This window comes from Argopecten irradians, chromosome 6 (genome assembly GCF_041381155.1).
Source record: "Argopecten irradians isolate NY chromosome 6, Ai_NY, whole genome shotgun sequence".
NCBI classification, from domain to species: Eukaryota; Metazoa; Mollusca; class Bivalvia; order Pectinida; family Pectinidae; genus Argopecten; species Argopecten irradians.
The window spans coordinates 24,392,549-24,411,067 of record NC_091139.1 but is presented as its reverse complement, the minus strand read 5'-3'; the positions used below and the strand labels follow the sequence as shown (position 1 = coordinate 24,411,067).

Genomic DNA, 18,519 nt, shown 5'->3' with positions numbered 1-18,519 from the left:
CGGTTTTCAATCACGATGAAAGAGATGTTAACAAAGCTTATTTTAGGCAAATGATGAAAAAATAACAAATTGAAACTGTATAATTCTTCTAAACAATTAACTTGATATGTCATAAAATATATATACCGTATTAAACATCCCATTTGGTCAAACATATCATGTCACTAATTTTATATCTAACTTTATTCACTCTAGATGAAACCTGATCAATTTGTCTTTCATTCTGGCATTAACACCATCCACTTGACCTCTCACCTTTGTCAAATGAAGGTCATGGATATTGAAACAAGAGGCCCAAGAGGCCTTGACCGTCACCTACGTTCTGATACAGAAAGATCATTGCAAAGTTGGTTCAAATCTGTAAAAAGTATTTACAAATTAGAATAAAGTTGAACCTTTGTATTAGAATTTTAATTTTTCTTTTTTTTAATTTTGATAGTTAGTGTATTATGTTACCGAACCTTATGCTTAAAATTCCAATTTGCTTTGCCAACACTAAACAACAAAACCAGACTAGAAGTCAGTCAGTGTCAGTGGTTTTATAAATTTTACTTTTTAATCTATGAAGATTATTTGGTTCCAACAAACCTGTGATTTTTGAAATCAGAACCAATATGGATATGATGTTAAAATGCCATCTCAGGCTAAAAATTCTAACCCAGTTTGACTAATTTCCTATGAAAAATAAGCAAAAAACTTTCATTAATGTGTTTTTCCTATATAAACTATAGTAAACTTGACCTCCTACCAAGGGGAAACATGAGACCCCAGGGTCACATATTTTTCACAATTTTTGTAAACGACCTTAAGACCTTTCCATCTGATTCTACCAGTTCCAGAATTTTAGAAGAAGATTTTTGAAGTTTTAGCCTATTTGACCCCTTTTGGCCCCGCCCCTAAAGCCCCTGGGGGTCAGTCATGGAAAATTTGTGAGAAGGATTCAATGGTCATCGAATAGGGATAATTCTGACAACATTTGACTAATTTCCTATTATAAATGACCAAATAATTCTCCAAACAAGAGGCCCAGAGGGCCTGTATCGCTCACCTGGTTTGTAATGTCAAGTCATGTTCTGAATACAGATTCATTGTTTCTTTTCTGAAGGAATTTGAATATTTACCTCTTATTTCCCTATTGGGCCCCGCCCCTCCTGCCCCCGGGGGGTCAGAGCCAAAATTTATACAAGTTCTGTTCCCCTTCCCCCAAGGATATTTGTGGCCAAATTTGGTTACAATCCATGCAGAACTCTAGGACAAGTAGCGATTTATAGGATTTAAGTCTATTTCCCCTATTGGGCCCCGCCCCTCCTGCCCCCAGGGAGTCAGAGCCAAAATTTATACAAGTTCTGTTCCCCTTCCCTCAAGGATGTTTGTGGCCAAATTTGGTTACAATCCATGCAGAACTCTAGGACAAGTAGCGATTTATAGGATTTACCTCTATTTCCCCTATTGGGCCCCGCCCCTCCTGCCCCCGGGGGGTCAGAGCCAAAATTTATACAAGTTCTGTTCCCCTTCCCCCAAGGATGTTTGTGGCCAAATTTGGTTACAATCCATGCAGAACTCTAGGACAAGTAGCGATTTATAGGATTTACCTCTATTTCCCCTATTGGGCCCCGCCCCTCCTGCCCCCGGGGGGTCAGAGCCAAAATTTATACAAGTTCTGTTCCCCTTCCCCCAAGGATGTATGTGGCCAAATTTGGTTACAATCCATGCAGAACTCTAGGACAAGTAGCGATTTATAGGATTTACCTCTATTTCCCCTATTGGGCCCCGCCCCTCCTGCCCCCGGGGGGGTCAGAGCCAAAATTTATACAAGTTCTTTCCCCATTCCCCCAAGGATGTTTGTGGCCGAATTTGGTTACAATCCATGCAGAACTCTAGGACAAGTAGCGATTTATAGGATTCACCTCTATTTCCCCTATTGGGCCCCGCCCCTCCTGCCCCCGGGGGGGGGGGGGGGGGTCAGAGCCAAAATTTATACAAGTTCTGTTCCCCTTCCCTCAAGGATGTTTGTGGCCAAATTTGGTTACAATCCATGCAGAACTCTAGGACAAGTAGCGATTTATAGGATTTACCTTTATTTTCCCTATTGGGCCCCGCCCCTCCTGCCACCGGGGGGTCAGAGCCAAAATTTATACAAGTTCTGTTCCCCTTCCCCCAAGGATGTTTGTGGCTAAATTTGGTTACAATCTATGCAGAACTCTATGACTAGTAGCGAAATGGAAATGTTGACGGACGGACGACGGCTGGACGCCGGACGCCACGCCATGACATAAGCTTACCGGCGCTTTGGGCCAGGTGATCTAAAAATGTATTTTTTTTATATAAACTATAATAAACTTAATCCCCTCCCCAGGGGAAAACCGGAGACCCCAGGGTCATATAATTCACAGGTTTTGTAGAGGGCCTTGAGACCTTTCTATCTATGAAGAGTATTTGATTCTACAACATCTGTGATTGGAGAAGAAGATTTTTGAAATTTTAGTCAATTTTACACCTTTTGGCCCCTCCAACAGTCCCCTGGGGGGTGGGCGTCATATTTTTCACAATTTTGATTGGCCTTATGCCTTAGAAGGTTTCTGCAGAGTTTCATTGAAATTGCTTCAGCAGTTTTTGAGAAGAAGTCGAAAAATGTAAATTGTTTACGAACACAAGACGGACGACGCACGATGACGGACAAAAGGCGATTAGGATAGGTCACTTGAGACTTCGTCTCAGGTGACCTTAAAACTTCTGTTTTATTCTTATTGTTTTTTTCCTTTTTAATTATCAACTTCTCTTAAATTAAGGTTAAGGTCATACAAGCTCCTCAAAGCAGGATGCTACAGGTCCAATGATAGGAGTTGAGAAGAAGTTGTTTTAAAGGAAACATTATTGCCTCCTGTATGATTCAAATTGTTCCAATGCTTTATTTTTTAAAGTTAACTAATCCGTTTGGTGGATATGATACAGTATCCTGCTCAAGATATAATGTTACATGCTGTTATACCAAATCTGACACAGCATCTGACTTTATTGTATCAAAATGTGCTTTTGTGTACAAGACTTGTGTGCTGTTAATGAGTATACAATCACAATAGTTGAATTCCTTATGCAATTGGTGAGATATGGTTCATTTGATAATTATATGCCTAGTGCAAGGTTAAATCTGTACATGTAATATAGGGTAATTAGATTCAGTTTGTGTGCAGAATTATATGTAGTTTATCAAGGTAATCAGCCAGTGTGTGGTATATATAATATAATATCAGAAACTTTCCCAAAGTTCACTTCATTACGGAGACATATCACTCAACATTCTACTGCTTACTGCATGGCCAATGGAGAAATCCAATTCTCACTCTGTAGTATAGAGCTAGTACATACAGTGATGAACTGTCTACTAACAATGACTAAATCCATTTTATATAAGCAACAACTCACTAACATTGACAAGGTTTTGCATCTTCACTTCATTTTTAGATTATATTTTTTTCAAACAACATGCCAATAAAAAAGAATGATAATAAAAAAAAATATTGATCATTCACTCACATTTGGTTATTTAGTACAATAAGGTTTGCATTCTTCATCCTCATTTCATTTTAGATAACATTTTTTTCCAAATATCATGCCAATAAAAAAGAACAATAAGAAAAAGAAATTGTTCATTCACTTGATTATTTAGTAAAATTAGATGGATATTGGCGCCCACTGTTTCAATTATTTTCCAGCCTTAAACCACCTTATTTATCATAATCGTCATTTTATCCTTATGAAATTAAATATATAAATTAATTAATTCAGTACTTTCTAACAAAAAATTTGATTTGTTCAAATTGCAAATGGCCGTTTGTTATCAATTTCTCATTTTATCTTGTAATCGGTCAAATTTCAACTGATCAGTAGTATACAGAATATCTAAAAAAAAATATTTATGAGAGAATTTTGTAGTTTCTCAGAAATTGTGACAATAACATTTGTTTACAGACAAGATGGTCATGGAGAAATGGACAAACTGTTAACAATATATGTTAGAGACGGACAATAGACGAAGGACAAAAGGCAATATTTACTGTCATCTTTATAATCATTAATTAATTAGTAAGCAGCAGATATTGAAAAGTTAGAGCGAAGTAAACAGCACACACAGCCAATGAATTTTAAATAAAATACAAATAAAAAAGTAGCAAAAATATGGGAGGAATTAGTATGCTTAAGATACCAGCGGAATTTTCCTGGCATGAGGCGGGGTAAGATGAGCCTCTCGAAGATCGGCCTCCTCGAAGGGTAACTACAATGGGGATGACATGTTACTACACAATGGGAGGATTAAGCCACGCCCCCACGGCGCAAACACACGGTATCGCAGCAGCACACATACATATGTTAAGGAAATGTTTTTACAACATAAAAATGTTAATCATTAAGCAATCATCAAGAAGAATTATAAAGCATTACACAATCTAATTACAAAACCATAATATTTGATTTACAGGAAGTTGAAGATGAATGCAATCAGAATCATTCTCTGTCATGAAAATAAGGTAAATGTAGTGTAAAACTTTCATCTTTCAAACTTTTCTGATTAATTTAGCAATGTGGAACCTTTTTGATTCTCTGAATTCAGCTGGACCATTCCTAAGCAAATATAAATTTATCTTTTCCATATATATATATAGACCTTTAAGAATGTAAGATGGAAATTTGTATATTGATCTCTTCTGTGAAATATTCCATCACACAAAATATACTAAGGTGTATTGTGTGCCTGTGACCATCTATTCCGTCTTTGCATATTACAGAGTTAGCTCCGTTGCGGGTATGTATCGATTGTTACGTTATTATTTTATGAGTGCAATTAACGTTGTTTTCTCAGACACTTATGACGTTACGCTCTTAAACACATGACGCTACAATCAATACCTACCTGCAAGTGCAGATAACTCTGTAATATGCAAATTCGGAATATACTGTGATGCACATGCACCTGCTTGACCACAGCTTACAAGATTTGACCACAATATTCAGGTCAGTTAATCAGACAAGCAGTTTTTCTGATCAGGGTAATAGTAAGGTTAGTACGAACACATTCATTAAAACGGTATGGAAGAGGATTACATAGCAGGCAGCTAATTGATTTATAGTAAGGGAAATAATTTCTTTAGGGCAGGGGAGATAATTAGTGTAAAATATGAGACAATTAATTGAGGCAAGGGAGATAATTAATTTATAATAAGGGATATAATTTCTATAAGGTATGAGAGATAAAAGTTTATAATAAGGGAGGCAGTTTCTATAAGGCAGAAGAGATAATTAAATAAATAAGGGAGGCAACTTTTCTGAGACAAGAGAGATAATTATAGGTAATTTCTACATAATAGATGAGATAACTTTTAAATGAATGATGGATGGATTATATAGAAACACCTGTTGTGTTAGGGAACTTATGTAGGCATTTATGTCCTTATATTTCATATATATATATATGTGCATGATAGAAGGGGAGGTAACTTGTACTCACACTTGTCTGATACGATGGAATCAAAACAATAGATAGCCATGATATAATACCAGAATTTTTTCTTTTATATCTGTAAGCTGTTCTTCCTTAAATTACCTAGATGATCCATTAAACAATTCTACTTAAACAAAAATGTCATCTGAAACCTTCATCTCACTCGGATATTGATACTAAATATACCTTGAAAAAATGAAAAGATTAACAGAAGCATAAGAGTCAAAAAGCTTAACATAGACACCCAACAACAAATCTGAACTTTATCACAAACGCAGACACAGAGCAAATGATGACATACTACAGAATCTTTGATACGAGTTACACGATAGATATATAAGTACATTCCACATCAGGTTACATCCTTAGCACATTCCAGCAGAATATAACAGTATAGTATACACCAAAAGCAATCAGAGAATGAGAATCACATGTATGATTCACCATAGCAAGCAAAATAGGAAGTAATTGTATTAGCAGAAAAATGCTCAATGATGCTAAACTACAAAACAGAGGGATACAAAACTAGATAGAAGGGATACCAGTATATACAGTAAGGAACATAGCAATAAATCCTAGAGAATAACAACTAGGAAAGCAGCTCTGTTGTACCTTGGCAGACATGAAGGATAGAGCTGCTATACTATAACAGTCAAGAGGAGCAATAGCTGCTATTACCAGCAATAGCTGTTACACCATAGCATGGTCACAACATCCTTGCAGACAAGAAAGCAACAGCAAACAAGGATAGTAATAGTTGCTAAACTATAGCAGACAGAACAGAAATAGAAGAGGGTCACCACATCTAAGCATACAAGAAAACATTAGCTGCTATAGTGTAGCTGTTAGGAAGACATTCGCTACAACACCATAGCAGTCAGGATATTGCAATGGTTGCTACACCAGCATTCAGGATATTGCAATTGGTGCTACATCCTAGCAGAGCTGTTATATTATAGCAAACAAGATTGCAATAGCTGCTACACCCTAGCTGCTACATTACAGCAGTCATTGACACATTAGCTGTTATACCATAGCAGACAGCATAGTTATACATTACTAAAACATTAGCAGGACAAAACTGATCAATAAGAAAAGCAGTTGCAAATTTAGTAGGACTTATTGCTACAATATAGCAATCATGAAAGCAATAGCTGCTACAATAACAGAAAGGAATCCCAAAATACTTCACCACACTTTTATCAAATATCACAAAATATCAAAGAAAAGTCAAATAACCATCACTTCATACAGGAAAGGCAGGAGGGTTTTTTCATAACAGAATATAATAAAGTTAATCTTGCTGGAGAGTATAGAAATTACAATTAAATTTATCTACATATAACATATCAGCAGACAAAAAAGGTTGTCACTAAATTTTCAACACATGCAAGGAAACACTAAAGAAATATTACATCCTCTGGCATATCATAAACCAAAATTAAAGACATCGAATCAATGTCATTGCCTGACAAAACATTATACAATAAACATACAATTTAATGGAAAGTAACAACTAAATTAACAGATAAATTAACACAAACATGGCTCTGCAAATTCAAGTTGATGCATAAAACATTACATGGCTATAAAGTCTCTCATCCAATAATTGATAAAAACCCTTTGAGATTTATGTACTTGGTAAAATAACCGTTCAATGAAATGTAGATAACTTACATCGAAAAGGTAGATAACTTTGGGTTAAAGGGAGATAACTTTGAGTTTAAGGTAGATAACTCATGAGTAATTATAAGGGAGACAATGTCATACATCTTTCGAAAAATAAATATTTAAACCAATCCACAAGCTTTATAGCATTTACATTTAATAATCTTTGAAATATTCAGGTAAATGGAAACTGTCGATAAGGGATAAAACAAGAGCAATGAGAGGTATCAATATTTTTAGACAAGGGACTACATATCTCTAAACAAATAGCTGAATTTACTTCATGCAATATCCTATAAAGCATTATCAAGACTGCTTGTGAAACCTTGTTCATAGCAGTCTACTAAAAATGCAAATGAATTGCTTCACGAAAATCTTCCATTTTTCATTTAGCTTAGAAATATCATGCTAGAAAACAAAAACAACTGATTACATGAAGATGCTTTCTTGGATAACACAAACATTCCTAAAGTGCAGAAATCTGATTGGTTACCTGTAAAAGTTCAAAGGTTGCTAAGAGTTCTCCAGCACGGTCCGGCCCCCTATGCACATCCCACCATTCCAAGCGTGGAGGAAATTTCGGCATTTCATATTTTTCGTTGCTTTTTTTCACCAATGGCTTTGTGATTGAACGTCCGATAAACTCAGATTTTCCCTATGCATTAAAAGAAAAACAGACCAAGTTATTATAATCTACTAGCACATGAAAAGTTGCACTTGCTTAAATAAATAAAACTAATTTAATCACTCATATTTTTGGAAAAGCAATTTTACAAATGTCTATCATTTTATCACTAGTTTGAATGATCATGGAGTTTTATAAAGCATTTTTCTTTTTAAAAAGAATATTTTAAACACAAGAATAATTGCAAGTATCTATACCAACAAATTGAAGAAAATTAAATCTTAAAATGTCTTGTCATAAGAAAAGAACATTGAGGAACCTCTAACATGTAATATAAAAGTAATTATATAGCCTCGTACCGGAATAATAACTTCAGAATCTGACTGTTCAATTTGGAAGAAAAGTGATACTTTTGTTGTAAATTTCTACAATAATTTTCGTCAAACAAATCACGTTTTCTAATAGTTAGTCGTCAAATTATGCATGCATTTGTGCAGTTTTTACTTAGTGAAGTCTGTGTCATTTTCACAAAATATAAATGATGAAACAAAACAACATAACATAATATAGATGAGTGTAATGATGCTGTATAGATCAGGTATAATAAAATAAACACTATTGCATTCACTTTTACATGAACTTCTCAGATCCTTACAGCAAACTAATTAACTGTCAACTCAAATTTTATCACACATTATCTTATCATTAAATAATTGGACATTCAGTTATTATTTCAATAAGAATGATATAAATTTTTGAAGTTTCCATGTATACAGATTTTAATATGACAGATTCATGATATTATGAACTAATTCTCATAAACTTGTTCTTCAGCACTCCGTTAGGCCTCACATTTTCTACTTTTAAATACTTTATATATAATATGCAATGTTAACAGTTAAAAAAGGTGCAAAAAAAACTACTTGTGTGATAACCAACCTACCATTAATAGTGAAATATCATAAATGATAAGCCTAGCTAGCTTAATGATTATAATGAAACTAGAAATGTCTGATGATTTAATAAATGCCCACACCTCCATATGAAATAAGAATCTCAGAGGATACAAATTAAAGTGATGTAATACACATGCTTTATTTATTTACAATAAAACAAGAAATGTCTGTTTGATATCAATGTCTTCGCATTCATATAAAACTGCATTTGTATAGCTAAATGTCATGAAACTTGACTCAACCAACAATTTCATCCTCATCTCAGACTAAATAATTAATGTATTTTTTTTACAAAATAAACTGTCATGATCTTTGTATTGCCATGATCCTGTGCTGCCATTTAAGAATATGTTTTCTGCCAATCGGAGGCTGTGGCAGCCATCTTGGATGCTTAATCCAGACACAAATGATCAAGTAAACAGCAATCATAGCATAATGCTTATAAAGACTGATAACCATTAAACTGAAAGTGTAATAGACCAAGGGAGGTAATTCTACTTATTATAATGGCAAGGAGCTATAAATCTGCATATGAATACCAAGGGCCATAACTCTGGTAGTAAGTGTGTCAAGATGCTTATGGTAGGTACAAGCAGGTGTGCTTTCTGTAAAAACTTTGCAAAAGAAGATCAAAATCTCATTGAAAATGAAGCTGTAAATAAATCTGCTAAAATCAAATATTAACAAGAGATCCCAGAGGGATCTTGGGGCCCACCAAGAATGATCTACGTCTGACAATGGAAAGAGGAATCTTTTCTCTGCTTTTCAAACTTTTACTACACGTTACTACATATGAAATTTGATAAAGATCCTTTCAGAACTTTCTGAGATATATACCAGATCGCTTCAGTACTTTCTGAGAAATAGCAGTAACAAACTTCAATTATCAAAATCCAAGATGGTGGCCTGTTGACCATCTTGTTGACCGATCGGTCCCAAAATGCTATATGAACAACTAGACCTCTAGGAAAACCTGCACATGAAATTTGAGATAGATCCCTTCAGGACTCTCTGAGAAATTGCGGTAACAAACTTCAATTATCAAAATCCAAGATGGTGGCCTATTGACGATCTTGTTGACCAATCAGTCCTAAAATGTATTATGCATAATTAGGGACCTAAGGAAACCTGCACATGTAATTTGAGACAGATCACTTCATAACTTTCTGAGAAATAGCAGTATCTAACTTCAATTGTCAAAATCCAAGATGGCGGCATGTCAGCCATCTTGTTGACTGTCAGTCCCAAAATGCAATTTGCAAAACTAGAATCCTTGGGGAACCTATATGTGAAATTTGAGAGAGATCCCTTCAGTACTCTCTGAGAAATGGCGGTAACAAACTTAAACTATCTAAATCCAAGATGGCCATCTTGTTGACCGATCAATCCCAAAATGCAATATGCACAACTAGAGCCCTAGGGGAACCTACATGTGAAATTTGAGAGAGATCCCTTCAGTACTTTCTGAGAAATAGTTGTAACAAACTTTAAATATCAAAATCCAAGATGGCTGCCTGGCGGCCATCTTTTTTACTGATCGATCCCAAAATGCAATATGCACAACTAGGGCCCTAGGGGAACCTTAATATAAATTCATATGAAATTTGAAAAAGATCCCTTCAGCCCTTTCTGAGAAATAGAGGTAACCAGAAATGTTAACGGACGGAAGGACAAACGGACGGACGGAAGGACTGAATATTTCACCATCTGATGATGGTGGGCTAAAAACTACAAATAATTGTGACTTTAAATAGTATTGTAAGCATTTTGATTGTAATAACATTAGGCTGGCTTGCTCCAAAATAAAACAAATGGCTAGGTTCACAATAAGAAATATGTTTGTATAATCATTTAAAATCATATTGAAAATCATGATTTATGTACATATGAAAAATATACATAAAATATACAATTAGATAATTCAATGCTAAAAATCAATCTAGTTACATTGAAAAAAACGTTCTAGTTACAGCAAAAGTAATTACAGCTAATGAAAATGAACAATTACTATGTAAAATGGTAAAGTCAAATGAAAGATATGATCTAGAAAACAAACACATAGTTACAAATAGAACTTCAGTCACACATTTAAGTCAACTTAAGTCCAAAAGAGACTATTAATTTCCTATTTGCTTCCATTCATGAATCTTGGTTGTTTTAGATAGAGTCAGTAAAAAATATCTCTTTCCAAATTAATCATTATACCCAACTATGAAGATGCTTCACTGCCGACAAATGGTAATTTTTTCTCTATCAAAAACATGAGTAGATATGAATAAGTATTTTTCTTTGCTTTCATAAGTTACTTACTTTACACCTGTGCATTGCCACCATTGAAAAGTCTGAGTTTCTCATTTTAATTCAAGATAAAAAAAATGTAAAAATTAAGTGCGTCCCCAAAAATTCCATGGCTCTATGCCCTATACAGAATTAAGCACTGATTATACATAGTTAAGCACTGATTATACATAGTTATTGTCCAAATAATAGGTATTGTTATGCTCTTTTGGTGGTGAAGCATCTTTTAGCAAAAATATTGCTATAGAATTCAAAGAAGACTGAAACTGTGACAAGGTTTGGATTCATTTATGGCCCTCACACTTGGTTTTTCCTTAATCAAACAGCTTCAATAGGAGTAACAATACAGAAACAAGATGGCCAAAAGGCTTGATTAATCATCGGTGTTAATCATCCAGTTTTCCAATCATATTGAAAAGTCTGTCCTACAGCTTCTCTCTAGCATGCTCAAGGCCTAACATCAGAACCATGTGGGCTTACTGCAGGTTATTGATTTGTTTTTAGATATTTCAACATATTTGTAATTTGTAAAATTGAAACAATTTCAAGGTCATCCAGAAATCAATAATCTTTTGTAATTTGTAACTTAATTTCTTTCAAGCAGAAGACTCATGGCTGAATATCAGGTCTTCAAGCTTCCTAACCATCACAAAGAACAATTTAAGTTTATTCAACATCCCCTCAAGTTGAATGATAGGTCAAGGTTGGTCATTTTAACAATTTTTCTGTTTTTACCACAGCATGCTATTAGTTGAATACCATGAATTACATCAGGCATGCCCTTAAATGATCACATATTCTACTATCACAGATATACATGTGTATAGTCAAAATACTATATAGCAACAGAGGTACTTTACTGTTTTATGTGCAAAGTAACGATTTTAAAGAACAAGACATGCCAGAGGGATCTTGGCGCCCATCAAAGAATGGTGTAAGTCTGACAATGGAAAGAGGGATCTTTTCCCTGCTTTTTAAACTTTTTCAAACATACTACATATAAATTTTGAGACAGATCGCTTCAGTACTTTCTAAGAAAAAGCGGTAACAAACTTCAACGATGAAATCAAATATGGCGGCCAGTTGGCCATCTTGTTGACTGATCAGTCCCAAAAGGCATTATGCACAACTTGCCTGGCGGCCATCTTGGTTTTCGAATCAGCCACAAAATCTGTATGGCACATGAGGGACCAAGAGAACCATCCATGTGAAGTTTGAACAAAATCCCTTCAGTAGTTCTCAAGAAATATCGATATCAAACTGCCAAAATCAAAGACCGCTGCCTGTCGGCCATCTTGTTTTTCTGATCAGCCTCAAAATCTGTATGACACAAATATGGACCAAGAGGACCCTTCATGTGAAGTTTGAACAAAATCCCTCCAGTAGTTCTTAAGAAATAGTGATAACAGACTTTAACTGCCAAAATCCAAGATGACTGCATGGCGGCCATCTTGTTTTTCCGATCAGCCTCAAAATCTATATGGCACAACTAGGGACCAAGGGTACCCGCCATGTGAAGTTTGAGCAAAATCCCTTCGGTAGTTCTCAAGAAATATCGATAACAAACTTCAACTGCCAAAATCAAAGATGGCTGCCTGGTGGCCATTTTGTTTTTCAGATCAGCCACAAAATCTGTATGGCACAACTATGGACCAAGGGAACCCTTCATGTGAAGCTTGAACAAAATCCCTGCAGTAGTTTTTAAGAAATAGTGATAACAAGCATTGTTTACCGACGGACCACGGACCACGGAAGCAGGGCAATTTGAATAGCCCACCATCTGATGATGGTAGGGTAAAAACTGTTTAAAATCCAAACAATTCTATTCTGATGATAGATGGATTTATTCCATGAACATGAATAACAGCTTAACCATTGATGATAGAAGACAGATTATTTCAGCAATTCTACAAGTACCATTCAAGAAATGAGGCAGTAAAATGCGTAATTAGGATATGGTTTGCATGCAAAAGATTGCTGCCAATTAAAAACTAAGGAAAGGAAATCAATATACTACGATCAAATATGATCATTGGTACTTTGGAGAGTGTAGATAATCAAGTCAATTGCTAACGAGTAGATTTTGCAAAACATTTAATAACGACAACAGCACGACACATGACAGCACGAACCCATCAAGGAACGCTACTCTGTCCATACCTGGCCTTTTATCGCCTAAAATTAGCAGGGGAGCAAACGATCAGATATCTCTCTTATACATTTCAAGAAATAAGTAGATTTTTTCCTAGCAATGTTAATTACCATAAATATTCCACAGCAATCTCATGTTCTCATGTTTGGAAAAAAAATTAAGGCATTTTTACTAGCTATTACAGTAAAACAATTGTCAAGACTTGTTGAACGAAATCCCCTATTAGCTCCGATATCTTTAAACAAACTTTCATCCAAAAAGGACTTCATAAACTTAAATCACATAATGACGTGACCTAAGTTTTGATTTTAAATTGGCTTTTTTGTTTTGTTTTAAGAAACCGGGGCTTGTACAAATATCCATGCCTAATATAGTGTCCATCTTCATATGTCAAATTTCTAAAATAATCTTGGCTGTATACAGATGGACATGGTTTGTTTTATACAAGAAAGAAATCTATGGAATTTCCAATTTTTTTCTGCTATCATTTTATTCAAACATTCATAGACATTCGACTCTTCACAAGACTTTATGACAAGCAGCAGCAGCCAGGATAACCATAGCAACAAAATGCATCTATAATTTATTCAAAAACCATACGACATTATCAATTATAATCTTATCCTGATTTTGCATACAAATTAACTCTGGGTATATCTGAGGAGTATTACAGTGGAAGTCAACTTTTGTTATCAAGGATAGATAGATTGTTGGAAGAATAAACATAGCTAGGTTCAATAAATTGGGGATTTGAATGCAAAGCTCTAAACTTAAGCCAGAAAATAACATGAAATAAAGAGATCTGTTGGCCTTGGTAGCCTCCTGATATAAGTTAAATTATTGAATAAAACCCTTCTCAGGAATGTTGATTTTAGAAATTTTAAAAATAAGTCAAATCAGCCCAAAGTAAATTGATTCAGTAACAGTGACCTTTAACCTACCGACCTCAAAAAGCATTCCTAAGGTAGCACTTTTAGAAAGAAGATCTGATTGAAGCTTGGTTAGGTTACAGTCCCATTGGCGTTTTTTCAACCTCAGTCCTAGGTGCATGGAGACTTTCAAGTTTATCTTATTACTATAACTTTTGCTTTTTGAAAAGAAGCCAAATAATGGAATCAAATACTTTTAAGCTCAATTGACAATGATGGAAAAAGGCGATGAGGCTAAAGTCAATGGAATCAGTTGAACAAAAAGGATTTCTCAACACATGGAACTTTTGACTTACTTAATGAATGGATTACTGATTAGATTCATACAAACCAATCTAAAATTCTCATGGGCTAGTCATAAAGTACTTTTACTTGACCATACCTTCACATCTAAGATATTCCCAGTCGTTTCTAACCATCCCTTTATCACCCGACTCTATCCCAGAATCCTCCTCTACCATAGGGTGCTGTCATTTCCAAAATGCAAATGTGTCTTTAGAAAACTACAATGCCGCAAACTTCTAGCATTCAAGTTAAAAAATTTTAAAAATAGATTCCTGAGAAGAGGAGAAAAACCTTGTTGATAGAGACGTGTGCAGCCAATATAACGGATCTAAGCTTACCACTTTATCTTGGTCGAAGAGTTCGACTATAATCGTTGGTGGACTATTGGCGATTTCCTCCATCAGTCCAAACATTGTAACCTCGTTGATGATCAACATTTCGTCCCAGGTTGGACTAAGTGTTTCTTCGATCACTTGCGTGCAGACACTTTGGTCGCCGAAGGCTATTCGAGCAAAGGGGTCAGACAAACCTGATGCATCAGAGCCAATTAGACTACGAGCCTGATAGAGATGCGCTCTTAACTGGAACAATTGCTTCTCTGAAAATTCGAATTTGAGAAATGATGATTAGTCAGTAATAAGGATATTTGAATTATTTGTATATATGTATTAGGACTAGACTTGGTCAATAATAGGACAAATGTAGACACAACTGATTGAACTTCCAGCATGTCTTCTGAAGGCCAGTTCTGAAGTGGAATCCTGGTCTGATTCCTTGTCGCTTACCTGTGTAATGTATAAAAGGCGGTGGGATTCCTTGTGGTTTAATGGCCAGCTGGGTAAGTTTATTTGTTTCGTAACCTCCAGGCAGTCCAGCGAGGAAGTCCTTTTTGTGTTTGGCTAGACCGAGCCATAAGTAAATCTGTACCTTCGCCTGAATGGCCCAGCCTGCCTGACTAGTAGCCTTTTTGCCTGGTAACTAAACAATGTAAGATGGAGGTAATAAAGATTTATAATATGGACTAAAATATCTATTAACAATGACAATTTTACATTGACATTTACAATTATCATAGTTGATCACTATTCTTTTTTTCTATAATTGAGTCAATGTAAGGATCAATCCTGTATTAGTAAAAACCCTAATTAGTCATTTATACTTAATTAAGAGATTGTAATTAACAAATTTCATAAGAATCAAATTCAAATTTCACAACCATCATATTTAATGACCTTTCCCAATGACCTTGACACTAACCTTGAGAAGCAGAGTCTGGACACGTGAGCAGTCCTTGCCACGTTCTTCGTCTACGATGGAGTAGATGATGTCCATGGCGGGTATCCTTTGGTAGGCAATCCTCTTGTTACCACTCACCATCCATATAAACACATCCGGCAATGCATGCTGTGGCTCTGATGTCAGGCTCTTCAGTTTCTGTAGATACTGACTTGCATAGCGAAGTTTGTCCTTGAGATTACCCTTAGATACTGTGGCCTTCATGCTGCGGGCTAGGGTAGACATCTGGTCCTGTTCAAAACCAAAAGAAAAACTCTCCGATGAAGCTTTTGTTAGTGGAGGTAAGATAACCATTTCTTGTTGTTCCTTTTTTTTTTTTTTTTTTTTTTAACAAAATTACAATTTCCCTGATAAGAAAATTCTGTCTCTCTACCTTCTCCAGACTTACCATTTCCCTGATAAGTAACTTCTGTCGTTCCTTGTCCAGTTTTGTTTTGCCTGCAGTGGCTCCCCCACTGGTTCCCTTAACGATGGTAACAAATTTTGATGCCGATGATCCGAGCTCTTCGAACACTCCCCGGAGACGTTTCTCGGGGAATGGTTGTTCTTGGTTAATCATCTCATGAACATCGTTGATCCCATCCTCCTATTGAAGACACCAAAATATGGGTTTGGTAATAATATCATTTATTTTCATAATTTAACTTAAATGATACAATCTAATCACATTCTTTTTAAAGTGACTTAATTTTTCAAATTTCATGATCGTGCTAAATTCACAAAAGTTTATCACATATCGCACTAGTTTACATTGAGATATTTATTTATCACCATTCATAGGAAGAACTAAAGAACCAAGAGCAAAACATGACAATGACAAAACAACATGTCTTGGTTCTGACCAGTTTTTCGGCGATTTTGTTGATGATATTTGTGTTATACATTCTCCGTCTATGGTCCTCAAACACCTCCTTGATGTAGACACATGGCTTGTCGTCGTAGAAGGGCAGGTGGTAATAGCATCGGTCACGGGTGACTGGGCGTAGCGGTGGTGTGTGACTCTGCCACTTGGGGGCGTCAGTACTTGATGGTTTCTCCATCGGACCATCCTCTCCTTCCTCCTCGCTCTCTTCTTCGCTGCTCGAGTCCTGCTTCTTCTTGGTTGGAGGGTTGTACCCATCCAATGTATTTCCAGCATTGGCTGGAAAAAGATATATGCTGTTGCTTAAAATTGTGAAATATGTAAGTAGTACATGAAATTCCATTTATTTTGACATCCAATAATTTGCCCTAAGCAACAAAGCATGTTATATGCCCAATATCAGGTCTCTAGACCTCTGGGTTTTTGAGAAGTCATATTAAGGAAGAACTCGACTCTGCACTATGCAGATGCCATTCAAATATATTTAATCAGAAATTTATGCAGATGAAAATTTAGAAATTCCTTGAATGAGACCATGCCATCTTCAGAAGATACCTAGAAACAATTTCTGAAATTTGATACTAATATTTTTAACCTCAACATGTTCTGTGCTTACCAATGCTGATTTCAAAATGGACAGGCTTGTCTCCAACTTTCTTATCAATCATGGATGCCTCTAAGAAACAGCCAAACAGGAAGTACTCCTCCAATCTCCCTGTTGCATTCTGGGAAATAAAAGTGACAATTTACAAACATTATAAATAGTCAAGTATTCAGATTCACTCACACATTCCTAATATGTAAAACTAATGAAGATTGCAGCATTTTGTTTTACAGTAACAAGAGGCCCATGGGCCTTAACGGTCATCTGACTATTGCAACAATACAACACCTCAAAAAATAGAACTGGCAAACAATTAAGGCAATACAAAGAACTCTTTTAATAGAGAGTTTAGGTTCGGATATAATTGATGAATTAGACCATGAATGAAGGTCCCTTGATCCCAACTGTGCTACAAGTCCAATATCCTGTCTCTAGGCCTCTTAGCTATTTGCTAGAAGTCGTTTAAATATTTTAAGCTATTTGACACTGTTACCTTGAATGAAGGTCAAGGTCATTCACTTGCCATTCGTCCAAGCATGTCACAGGCTTTATATCAGGTCTTTAGGACTCTTAGTTATTCAAGTTATTCATAAGTTGTTTAAAGATTTTAGCCTATTTGACCCCTGTGACCTTGAATGAAAATCATGGTCATCCATTTGAACAAACTTGGTAACCATTCATCCCATTTCATTTCTTGACCTACTTCTGGTATTGGTAGTGCTGGCTCTAATTCCACCATAGCTTTATTTGAGCCCTCCTCTACACTGTCGATGATGTCAGTTTTCAGGGAAATGAGCATACGGCCTCGATAGGACACTCCTTCACCGAGACCATCATTGAGGTGCGTGTTCTCGTCTAGTATGCTGTAGTCACGTATCGACCCATACAAGTTTATCCAACACGGGCCAAAGGTTGGCAGAAAACCTGAAATGGTTAAACATCAGGGCAAGTTAAACAAGTGAAAGTAGTGACCTTAAACAGGAAAGCGAAAATATTTCTTTGTTCTGTTTATTATTGACTTTACATTCAAACCAATTCAGGGCCATTATCATGTTCAGGCTAGAGGTTCAATGGGAAATGAAACTGGTCTAACTTCTTGACAATTTTCATTTCAAAAATTCTTGATTAACTTTTCAAATTTTTCTGAAATTGTTTCTTTCACAAAATTGTGTCATTCATGTCATGATTACTTGAATGAAAAGTTTGTGAGAGTGATGCTAATGGTGCTATACACTTTTGGTGTCACCAGCCATATATTGTGTAAAATTAGTACACAGATTACATATCCTGTGGAGAACTCCTTTGTAGCGAGCTCAACTATTAGTACTTCTATGTAGAGAGTTCCTT

The 18,519-nt window shown here is 35.6% G+C and overlaps 1 protein-coding gene across 16 annotated transcripts in view; it reads right to left on the bottom strand.

Moving 5' to 3' along the window:
• LOC138325400 (otoferlin-like) overlaps positions 1-18,519 on the bottom strand; it is a 118,336-nt gene that overhangs the window by 81,709 nt on the left and 18,108 nt on the right. For 11 of the 16 annotated variants that reach the window (XM_069271034.1, XM_069271032.1, XM_069271037.1 and 8 more), the window contains 9 exons: positions 17,876-18,096; positions 17,185-17,293; positions 16,549-16,847; positions 16,095-16,292; positions 15,668-15,937; positions 15,196-15,388; positions 14,749-15,008; positions 7,659-7,820; positions 4,205-4,273 (listed from right to left, as the gene is read on the bottom strand). In XM_069271034.1, coding sequence (XP_069127135.1) covers positions 4,205-4,273; positions 7,659-7,820; positions 14,749-15,008; positions 15,196-15,388; positions 15,668-15,937; positions 16,095-16,292; positions 16,549-16,847; positions 17,185-17,293; positions 17,876-18,096 — 1,781 coding nt within the window. The remainder of the gene's footprint in view (positions 1-4,204; positions 4,274-7,658; positions 7,821-14,748; positions 15,009-15,195; positions 15,389-15,667; positions 15,938-16,094; positions 16,293-16,548; positions 16,848-17,184; positions 17,294-17,875; positions 18,097-18,519) is intronic. The other 5 variants (XM_069271045.1, XM_069271047.1, XM_069271043.1 and 2 more) reach the window with 1 other exon arrangement.